Raw genomic sequence first — 12,069 nt, 5'->3', positions numbered from 1 at the left:
GTTATGCCGTTCGTTGCCTTATTTAAAGTCCTTCATGACCCCACAATACCTGTGGGACAAAGTATGGCCATTTGATGCCATGTGATCCTTGCCTGTCCTCTTACTCTTTCTCCTTACTGTTTGTTGATTAGTGTGCTTATATGTGCTGTCTCATCTCTCTGGAATGCCTTTTCCATTCATTTGATTAATAAGTCCCTGCTCCTGAGTTTTCATTTCCTAAGTCTCCACTGCGTTTTTATCCAGGCAGGAAGGTCACATCTATTGTAACAAATAGAAAGTCAACAAATATAATAGACTTAGAGCATCTTGAAGGCAAGAACGGGTTGCTCTCATCCTGCCAGCTCCACCACCTAAACCCAGCATCTAGCACAGAACAGGTGGTCAGTGTATGTTGAGTGAATCTTGCTGTTTAAAACTGGCCTAGTCTATATATTTTTTTCTTATGTATTTCTCTATTCTTGCTCTGATACTATTATGACTATAGCTTTATGATGTATTTTGAAATTTGTAAGCCAGGACTAGACTTAATATTCTTAAAAAATTTTGTAGTTGTTTTTAGCAGTTTCTCTTTGTGAATCCTGAGAATCAATGCATGTTTTTGTTTTTCTTTTAAATTTGTTAGCTGTTTACTTGTCTACATAACTTTGGGGTTTACATTTTTACTCTTATATATGCGCATGTGCTTCCCTCACTCTACTGAACTTCCTGTGCCAGTGCCTTATCCCTGTCCTTACCCTACCCCTTCTTACCACGCCCCCCACCCTTCCTGCTGGGAACTTGTATATGCTTTTATTGGCTATTTGTGTTCCACATATAAGTGAAAACCATCATTATCTGTCTTTCACATTCTGATTTATTTCACTTAGCATGTTCATCTCACATTTTGTACCAAAGGCACAGTTTTATCTTTTTAAGTTGCTGAGCAGTATTCCATTGAGTTTATATTCCGCAATTTCTCTATTGGTTGGTGGGTACTTAGATTGGTTCCATGACTTGGCAATTATGGAAATCACTGCTATGAACACAGGTGTTCATAAGCCTTTTTGTATTAGTATTTTCTTTTTCTTTGGTGAAATACCTAGATGAGGTATTGCTGGATCACATGGGATTTCTTTTTTTTTTTTAAGGTATCTCCATATTGTTTTTCATAGAGTCTGAACCAGATTACATTCCAACTTCTTTTTTTTTTTTTTGGTAAAAAATCTTGTTGCAATTTTGATTAGCAAGGCATTGTGTCTACCATTTCATAGATGAGTTAACTGAGTATTAGAAAGGTTAAGTTACTTACCCAAGGTTGCAAAACGGGTTGTGGACAAAGCATCAGAACCTAAATTCTTTGACCGTGGTACACTTGCCTTTGAAATTACAGCACATTCTTTTGTTAATGAGATAACTATTTTTTTGTTGGAAATAGTCATAAGTCATTGGTAGTCAGTCCTGGTGGTGGGTGATTCATGAGACTAATGCCATTTTGGAGAGGGGAAAGAGGGCAGTTAAAAATGAAAGTGACTGTAAAATACTGAGTTTGGTTTTAGATGAGATTTGTGCGTAGTTCTGAGGATGACTTAATGGAAGAGTTCAAGCACTATTGCCTCAGGTCTGCTGGCTCTTTCTCACCTGTCAGATCTCAGCTAAAAAGTTACCTTTTGAGAGAGAAGTTTCCATCCACCGTATTTCTAAGGGAGCACATAACTCCGTATGCCTCTTTCTCTTCCATGCCATATCCTATTCTTTTTTTGTAACTATCTGAAATTCTCTCCTTTTTTTTTTTTTTAAACCTGTCATTGGCTCTTGATCTCTCTCCATCACAAATTAAGAGTGTGGATCTTGTCATTATATTCCTAAGTGCTTAGAACTCTTTCTGGCTTGAAGTGTCCAGATTATTTCCTGAACAACAAACTAGTATTGAAATAAATAAGTCTCACTTGAAATTTTAATTTTTACGTGTAACGTAGATTATTAGACTTTTTAACTTTTCGAGAAAGCTGCTACTTACTATGTTTAAAAAGTTGAATTGCTTTTATGTAGTAAAAAGGTTATAACTTTGTAGTCTCTTTATGAGCTAGAAATTACATTTATAGAAAATAAAGTAGCATAAATAAAAAATTTAAAGCCACAGAATCACCAGGTATATTGCTTTCCTATAGCTGCCGTAACAGATTATTACCAATTTAGTGGTTTTAAGCAACATAAATTTATTACCTCACAATTTTGGAGGTCAGAAGACTGACATGGATTTCACTGGGCTAAGTGCCAGGTGTCCGCAGGCCTGTGTTGCTTTTGGAGACACAAGGGGGAGAATCTATTTTCTTGCTTTTTCCAACTTCTGTTCCACCTGTGTTACTTGGTTTGCAGCCATTTCCACCTTCTGAGCCAGAAGTCATGGTCTGCCTTTTCTGCCTCAGTTTTCTTTATTAATGACCCTGTGGGTACACTGGGTGTACCCAGATAATTCTGGATACTCTCCTTGTAAGGTCAAGATTAGCAATTTCAATTTAGTCTGCAGTCTTTTTTGTTTTTTTTTTTTAAAGACTTATTTGTTTATACAAGAACTGGGGTACAGGCCAGAGGCAGGGGAGGGTGAGAGGATTCACCAGAGACAGAGTGGGGAACAGAACAGGCAGGCTGACTGAAAACACTGCTGAGGGGAGCAGCGGGCGGCAGGAGAGGTCTGCTGCGCCATGTGGGTATCTCCCTGGCTGGCTGGGAATCAAACTGATGCTGCAGAGGCTGTGGACAGCTTCACAATGCAGCGCTCAACCCACTGTGCCACCTGGGAGGCCCGCAGTCTGCAGTTTTAATGTTCCCTTGACATATAACAATGTATTCACAGATTTTTGGGACTAGGGCATAGACATCTTTTGGGAGCCATTCTTTAGCTTCTTATGCCATTATTTTGCAACACGTGTACAGTTATAACATTCAAAACTTTGTTTTCAGCGAGTGGCCATTGACAGATATCATCAGTTTTTCAAGAAACTAAGTCATATTTTTATGACCTAACAATTGATTATGTGTCCCCCCCTCCCCAGCACACACACACACACACACTTTGCTCACAGAGCAATGCAAATAGTGCTGGGACCTGTATAGTAGCCCCATATTCCTTGCCTGATGCCCACATTGCCATCATGCTGCATAAAATCCTCTTTCACACTCCTCGGGTAACTACAAAATTAATTTACTCAGTGATTAGCATTCTTAACAACTATGGGCTGGGTAGGCCCCAGCTAGAGAAGCTTCAGGAACAAGAGTCACGGTGGGGAAACCCCTCTTCTCTACTATCACTGAAGTATACTTGATTATTTTAGAGTTACTGTATGCTCAGGCCCCGAGCATACTGTGAACATGGATCTCTGTGTATTTTACTAGATGATTAAGAAGTGCAGGACAACTGAAGTGGCTCTGGAAAGCGTGAAGCAACAGCTGCTGGATCTTCATCATTCTGAATCACTTCAGCGTGCCAGAGAACAGCATCAGAGCATTGTCACAGGCCTCACCAAGAAGTATGAAGAGCAAGTGTTGTCCTTACAAAAGAACTTGGATGGTACAGTCACTGCACTTAAGGAACAGGTTGGGATGATTTCAAATGAGCAACTGTTGCCAACAAGTAAAGCTGTTTTTTTTTTTGACCCTGACGCAGTGTGGTTGCCAATATAGAAACACTGGATGTTTGCAGTAGATGTTAGATTGCAAGTAATACTTAAAAGCCAAAGATTTTTTTTTAAAAGATTTATTTATTTATGTATACAAGAACTAGGGTACAGGCCAGAGGTGCAGGGGTGAGAGGATTCACCAGAGACGGAGTGGGGAACAGAACAGGCAGACTGACTGAAATACACTGCTGAGGGGAGCAGCGGGTGAGTCAGGAGAGGTCTGCTGTGCCATGTGGGTAGCTCCCTGGCCGAGGATCGAACTTGCACTGCAGAGTCTGTGGATAGCTTCACAGTGCTGTGCTTAACCTTTTACACCACCAGGGAGGCCTGGAGTACATTTTTCTTAATGTAATTTCGGAACTAATTTAATACACAGGGAAGGGAGAAGAAAAATATGATGGGAGGGTGTGGAAAATCCTACCACAGTTAAAATTCATCCTAACTTGGGTTGTTCTTTCTTATTTATACAGCTGTTTCTAATTTTTCCATGATTTGGTAGAGCTATAAAAGGTTGCATTATTGGCAATAATAATTGTTTGTATACCATTTTACTTTTATATGTATTTATATGAGTATTTATTATTAGACTTATTTTCTCATATATTTTTATTTTTTATATAGAAAAATATTGTGCATTTAATCAGGGTGGGAAAATGACCAAGGCTATGCCAAATGATTGAAAACCCGAGTTTATATCATGCTTAAACAAGTAGAGTTTGAAATAGTTTTATTAATTTTAGCTGTGGTGTTGTGGTAGTGTTCAAGTTAGCTGAACTTAGAGACTGGTCCTCCTTGGATGATGAGGAATGGAGTGTGGTGGCTTTTCCATGCTGGTTTGAGGATCTCACCATTTTCTGCAGACTTAGACACAATTACATGGGGAAGCGCCAGAAGGAATTCCTAGTTCCACCTCTGTACCCACCCTCTTCTCTATTCTCACCACCCCCACACAGCCCTGCCCGCTTCAATAGAAGAACCCTAGTCTACAGCATAGAAGAAAGTCTTGATTCTGTGCTGACTTGGCTTCAGACACCTGAACCATAAATTGAAAGTGTTAAGATCTTTTCCCACAGTACTTTCTGTGACTGATTTTTAAATTGTAAACAGCATAGCCTTGATGTTAGCCTCCATATATAATTGCATAACTCCTTTGCAAAATGGTGATTCCACAGTGCCTGTGTCTTTTCATTCTGGCTGTGTTTTTTAATGGACTCCCTTTTGTCTGTCAATTTACTATCAATTCTCAGCAGTATCTTTAATAAGAGGTCAATCTGTATTATCAGAATCCAAATTGAGATCCGTGACTGGAAAGATGTAAAAATGAACCAGGAATTAGAAAAATGCATGAGTGCCTTCTATATAGAGACTGTTGATTTAGATATTTTTACATAAAATACATACATACATGCTGTATTTTAACTCCTTGCCTTTTTTCTTTACACAATTTATTAAAGAGGTATAAAATATTTCCCTTTCAAATAAACCTTTCCCCACTACATTCTATTCAACAGATTACAAAGAATATTCACACACACTCTTGGAAATAGTAGCATGGTTCAAATAACATAAAATTGAGCAGATGGGTTGAATAAATTTGCCAGTGTCTAGGATCTGAGTGGCTCTCATGCAGCCATACAAGCTGTGGACCTATGTATTGTACAGATGCAGTGTTGACAGAGTAGGTGTCTACACACAGCAAGTTTTGCTGGTTACAGAGGTTCTTAACCTGGCATCTGAATTTCAATGAATCCTCTGAATTTCAGTGACTCCTCTGAAATCCACTGAATTTCAATGAATCCTCTGAAATTGTGGGTGTGATTTTCTTTTGGCAGTTTTGTGGAGAAGACCCATGAGATTATTCAGGTTTTCCAAGAAATTCATGCTTCTCTTTGTGCAGAAGGTTGAAATCACTGCTTTATGAAAAAGTTGCACCTGGTGGGAAGAGATTACAACTACATTGTAGATGAGTCCTATTCCTTCATCTGTTCAACACACTTTTCTTGAGCAACAACTAAACATCAGGATATAAACAGGTTACAAACATATTTAATTTGAAAGATAAAATTCAACACAGGAATTGTCTAATTACATGTACTGGGAGGAGTAACAATCTGATTATTTTTTTGCTATTTGTGTAATATATTTTGAGAAATATGTGGCTTATAAAATTATATTAATCTAGTGTTTTCCTTAAGCCATTTCTTTTTCTGGGCAGGAAATAGCGCACACACAACATATTTGAAGGGTTTTTACTTTGACTGAGTTCCTTTTGTGTTTTTTAGCATGACAGGAAAGATAAATGGCAATTACTCCTCCAAGCTGCCTTCTACTTCTCTCATTCACAGATGTTTCCTTTCTAAGGTTTCTGATTAGCCTGATGATATTGTATAAAACCTTTTGTCATTCTTGTCTTCTTGAAAACTTTAGCTTTTGGTGAAGTCTTGGACTTTGGTTTCTATATCAAGACTTTCTACTTTTCCTTGCACATTATTTTTAAAGATTCCACTTTAAACACTTTCTTGTGGCCAAGAGATGCCCATAGACCTCTGTGTGTGTGTGGCCTGTTCCTCATTTTTCTGTGCAACTAGAAATTTGTTCAGTTCTATTTACTCGTTATCACCACACTTAAATCATTCAGTCTTAACATATGTGTGACTTTATCCATCTTGAACTGAGCTAATCATGGCAAAGATAGGTGAACAGAATGTTTTGTTGAATTGTCATCAGGAAATAACATGGCTCAGTTGGTTGTTACATATAGTTACGTTATTGCCGCAGTCTGCCTTTCTTTTACATTGTTTTAAATATCTATCTTTTCTTGAACTTTTTGGTCAGTTCCCATTCTCTACTAAAAACTTCTGGAAACTCCCCAGCACATAGCTGTTACTTGTCTCTATAACTCTTCTTGCACACATGTTCACACTGTCATTATTATGAGCTCATTCATTGTGTTTGCCGTGTTACTGTGGTGCTTCAGAACCATGCTTCTCAAGCTGGTTGGAAATTAGCAGCAGTATGCCAAGAGGTTTGCAGTGTTGAATAAACATGCATTTGTTTCCAGAAGCTTCATTTTGCTCAAAAATTTGGTAGAAAAAATTTAAAGCAAACATAGCTACATTATGAAATAGAATACAAAATTTAAGCTTTTAAGCTAAAATAGACTTCAGAGTAGCTTTCATCTGTATAAGGGAATGTATATGTTAGTCCCCTTTTGAGAGGAGTACCTTGTGTTATCATCATTAGTGCCTTACCGGTTGTTAGGTCTTTCTACAGATCTGGCACCAAAAACCTTCTCTCTGTATCAGAGCCTTTTTTTGATAATCATTTCACTGTAGGTACTTATTTTATTATGAATTTTTCAGGCAACTTTACCCAGTTACCTTAATTTATTTCTTTTTCATGTTCTGCTGTTTGTCTGGAATTCAGTCTGTCTATCCTTTTTTGAATGAGAGGCGATGTTTTTTTCTACTGGGACTTGGGGCTCATCACTTCCAAACACATTTTCTCCTTAAAGAAACTTAAATATATTGTACACAAGTTCTCTATTTTCTGTATATCACTATTTATTATACATGTGCACACATGTGGCACACACACATTTTTTTCTGTCATTTATTTTTCAGGTGTTTCTTTGGAGCATTCAGTTTGTAGAAGGTAGTGGGTAAGCACCTTCAAAGAGACTATTAAGAGAAATAAGACATGTAAAAGGTAAAAAGAAAAGCATGGCAGAGAAACAGATGAAGTTTCAGAGCTGCTCAGAGAGGGAGAGATTAATTTTGGCTGCTGAAAGTAGTAGGAGCTTTGGCTATTTGGATTAGACTCAGTTTCCTTGTGTTTATCTGTTTCCTTGCTATCTTGGCATAAAAATTCCACAATTCAATGGTCTAAATATGTATACATATTTATACTGACAGTGTAAGGTGCAAATTAGAATGTAATGTATTTCCTTGGCTTGAATAAAATTAATTTTAGAGTAACAGGGTCTTGTGAATATAGAACAGAAAAGGACCTTAGAAATATCTTCAAATGCAACCTTTGTTAGTATAATTACAAAAGAATTTGGTGGCTCACTCAAAACTATATAAGTTTGTGCTCCTCACTCCCATCCTGTGCAAGCAAGCTGACAACAGAGTTGGTGCTACTCTCTGATTATCTTACATTTGACTTAAAATGTAATTTTATAATTCTATAAAAATTATTTTATAAAAAGTCAATTATGCATCATAATTGTTTATTTACTATTTAATAACCAATCATGAAAATAGCTTCTTGAATACTTTTTCTACTTAGGAAGATGTTTGCTGTCGTTTGAAAGATCAAGTGAAACAACTGGAAAGGAATCAAGAAGCAACCAAATTAGAGAAGACTGAGATCATTAACAGGCTAACTAGAAGCCTAGAGGAGAGTCAAAAGCAGTGTGCCAATTTATTGCACTCAGGTGGGTGTCTGCGGGGGCTATTGTCTCTGCAGAAAGCGAGTATGACAGGCAGAGAGAACAGAATAGGATCTGTGAATTATATAAATTCAAAAAAGATAACTGGTGACAATTTTTTAACATATTATACATGTATAAAGGCATGGTGCAATTTCATTAGATAATTTGGGAAACACAGGCAAGTATTAAGTACAAAATAAAAATAACCAATAATCCTGCTGCACGAAGATCATTGTTATCATTTGAATGTATTTTCCTCAAGTGAAATGGGGCACGTGTATGGCCATGTCCCTGCTTTGGTGTACAGTGCATTTCTGAAAACATGCAAAGCTGAAGGTATAAAAATAGGACAATAAAATATAGGTTATAAGGTAGGTACCATCCCTGAAAACTGATTTTGAAATCCCATTATATTTGCTTTTTTGGACTCAGTCTTCAATCACTTAGTTTTATCGTTTTGTAGAACTTCTTTAATATCTTTTCCTTCTTACAGCGGACTAGCTATCTAGTTACATTTTTGTCCTGTGTAAAATTTCTAGTATGGTCTCCATGGTATTAAGTTTGAAAGATATGTTTCCTAGTATTCATTTCAATTTTTTTCACTAATTTTTGTAAAATACTTTTTACTAATTTTACTAATTTTTAACTAATTTTTATTTTTTACTGATTTTTATGAAACATTAGAATAAAAGGCAATAAATAATCACAGGTTACACAGACACTATTGTACAGATAAAACTACCCTGTTTGCTGGTAACTTACACTGTGAAAACAGTGCTTATTCCTTCACTGATATATGAAGGTCACATTGGCGTAAGAAACTCAATTCAGATTGTTGGTACAATGTGTGTGAGTTTGGGTTTTTCAAGAGTTGAAAGCACTCAAGTCAAAGACTTGCCTACATAGTTGTGTGTTTGTTTTGGTGGGGAAGGGAGTGAGTGGAGGCAACATTTGTATCATGTTCTATTTATATCCTCTCCATTTCTATTGTTTCACTTGACATTTCTTAGGGAATCCTGGCATTAAAAGCTTAGAAAATATGATTTTCTTTATATGGATAATATGCCATCATTACTTTGCTTAACTATGTCCCAGATGCTGATTTCCTTTAATGACACCTAATAATGTCTCTTTAAAATGGGAATCTCCCTTGGTACATTTCAAATATTAGTTTATTGAAGTTTCAGAAGCACAATCCTAGTAAGTTTCTTTCACATGTGGAGGGTGGAGATGCTGGAAGTAGAAGAAGCTAAAGGCAGCAAGATGTATTTTTCTGTTAGGTGGTAGAGATGGACTCCAAAGAATTTTTTCTTTGGTTTTCTATGAGTTTATTGTTATGTTCCTACTAAAGTTTTGTTCAGTTCTGTAGACATGGCTGACTTCATTCAGAGCAAGTTTATAATAGCCCATGTCTTAAACTCTCCAAGGGTATATGGGAAACTGTACTAAACCTTGGAAATGTCTGGACCAGACTTATGGTTTCTGAGTCTCCCTGGATGTATCTTTATGCTCCTAAAAAAATAATAAAAAAAGTAATAAAGTAGGTCTCTATCTTTGTTAGCCTCGATGGATTATAGTTGTTCTGTATATGACAGGTACTTTGTCCCTTTACATTTGGTGTATTTTATGATTCTTTTCCCCGTAGGCTCAGTACAGGAGGTGGCTCAGCTCCGGCTCCAGCTGCAGCAAGCACAAAAAGCTCATGCTATGAGCGAAAGCATGAACAAGGCTCTGCAGGTGAGTCTTGCCACTTGGAAGACACTCCGGGTAACTGAATTAGGTGACTGTTACATCACCTTTCTGAACCTGGATTGTTTTCTATAAAAGAGGAATTCAGATAATCTCCAAACATCCCAGGAGAGTTGTTGACAGTCTTTCCACACAGTTGGGTAATCAAGGCCGGGTCTGTCTCATTGCAGAGTGAGGACTGTGCCCCCTGCTGCCAGTCTGCCCACCACCTCCTTCCCAAGCCCTGTGCTCTCAGCAGCCATGCACTCCAGAGATGCGTTTAACCTACAGGTGTGGGAAACCTTCAGTTTAGCTGCTGTGCTCTCACCTTCTCACCCGCTGGACTTACATTTTCCACTGAAGGGAGAGTTCCAGTATTATCCCGACTGGCAGAGTAAAGGACGACACATTCTTGGCAGTGCTCTCTCCTCTATTTTAGTAAGAAAAAGTAGTCAGCCTCATAGTTTAAGGAACACTTTCCTTGGAGACAAAATGTAAGCAAGGAGGTGTGAGAAACACTACTATTTGCTTTCTCGTTCATTTATTCATTTGTTCAGTCAGTTTATTTGAAAGTCTGATAGACGATGGCCTTTTAAGGTTATTTTTAATCATGTATCTGAAGAAGCCTTTCTAGCTTCTGTTTATTGATCATCAAAATGAATTTAGAAGCATGGATAGGAAGACTGATTTCTTCATACAGAAAAATAACTTTCATTTCTTTTGTGTTTTAGGAAGAATTGACAGAACTAAAAAATGAAATTTCTCTCTATGAATCTGCAACGAAACTAGGAGTACTCCCAAATGACTCAGAAGGAGAATTAAATGTAGAACTCAGTGAATCATATGTGGATTTGGGTATTAAAAAAGTCAGCTGGAAAAAACCCAAAATTAAAAGGTATCAAAAAAATAGTTAACTGTAGAAAAACCTACACTGATAATACTGATAGTCATGGTAAACTAATAGTACCAGGCATATAGTGATGAGCTAATTAGGGAATCTTTCTTTTTTTTAAAGATTTTATTTATTTATACAAGAACTGGGGTACAGGCCAGAGGCATGGAAGGGTGAGAGAACTCACCAGAGACAGAGTGGGGAGCAGAACAGGCAGACGACAGAAAACACTGCTGAGGGGAGCAGCTGGCGAGTCAGGAGAGGTCTGCTGCACCATGTGGGTATCTCCCTGGCTGGCCGGGAATCGAACCTGCGCTGCAGAGGCTGTGGACAGCTTCACAGCGTGGCGCTCAACCCACTGCGCCACCGGAGAGGCCCATTAAGTAGGGAATTTCTAATGAAAAGCAAATGATCTGAAATCGAAGTGAACAGAAACTTTAAGTATTGATATTATTGTCTTTAATAACAAAAAACATGTTAGCTTCAATAAAGCAAAAATGATTAGTTAAAATTTGCTTTACTAGTAACATGAAGCTGCTAACACAGTTGAAAGCAGGTACTTGACATTTATCAATGGCATGAAATTCTCTAAGAACTTAATGTGATTTTACTTATTGTGATTTTGCTTTGAAAATAGGGATTCTGTCTTTTAGACTACTGTTTATCCAAGTTATTTCAGTAATTTTATGTAAGGTAGTGCTGTATCATTCCTCAGGGACTGACAGGGTGAGGAGTGCTTGCTGCAGAAGAGCGAGTACACTTAAGTATCATTAAACATTTAAAAGATGAGTGAAAGGGAGGATGGACATTACAAAAATTGTTTTATTAAGGAATGTTGGCTTATATACTATATATGCTTATATACTTATATACTATATATATATATATGGTACAGATTCATACCTTTTCAAATGTATGTAACACATTGCTTACCATCAAAGCACCAAGAGGGTCCCTAATGGACTAGGATGTACTTTTTTATTCTATTTATTTATTTATTTTAAAAAAGATTTTTATTTATTTATTTATTTATACAAGCACTGGGTACAGTCAGAGGTGCGGGAGGGTGAGAGAATTCACCAGAGCCAGAGTGCGGAGCAGAGCAGGCAGAAGGACCGAAGTACACTGCTGAGGGGAGCAGCGGGCGGCAGGAGAGGTCTGTTCGCCTGTGGGACCCTCCTCCGGTGGCTGGGGAGCAGCTGGGGATCAAACCGGCGCTGCAGAGGCTGTGGGCAGCTTCACAACCCAGCGCTCAACCACTGCACCACAGGGGAGGCCCTAGGATGTACTTTTTTAAATTAATTTTTCAGTTGTTTACGTGTCTATTTAAGTAACATTTTGGGGTTACATTTTACTCC

General features: G+C 37.7%; 1 protein-coding gene across 1 annotated transcript in view; it reads left to right on the top strand.

Moving 5' to 3' along the window:
• The window catches only part of CEP152 (centrosomal protein 152), a gene marked incomplete at both ends in the record, with an annotated part of 69,950 nt that overhangs the window by 14,917 nt on the left and 42,964 nt on the right, over positions 1–12,069 (top strand). The window contains 4 exons of the mRNA XM_084240150.1: positions 3,373–3,573; positions 7,947–8,094; positions 9,737–9,828; positions 10,551–10,714. Coding sequence (XP_084096276.1) covers positions 3,373–3,573; positions 7,947–8,094; positions 9,737–9,828; positions 10,551–10,714 — 605 coding nt within the window. The remainder of the gene's footprint in view (positions 1–3,372; positions 3,574–7,946; positions 8,095–9,736; positions 9,829–10,550; positions 10,715–12,069) is intronic.

Source organism: Talpa europaea (genome assembly GCF_964194135.1).
Source record: "Talpa europaea genome assembly, chromosome: 8".
In the NCBI taxonomy this organism is placed as follows: domain Eukaryota; kingdom Metazoa; phylum Chordata; class Mammalia; order Eulipotyphla; family Talpidae; genus Talpa; species Talpa europaea.
The sequence above is the reverse complement of the archived record's forward strand: the minus strand, read 5'-3'. Positions and strand labels throughout refer to the sequence as shown.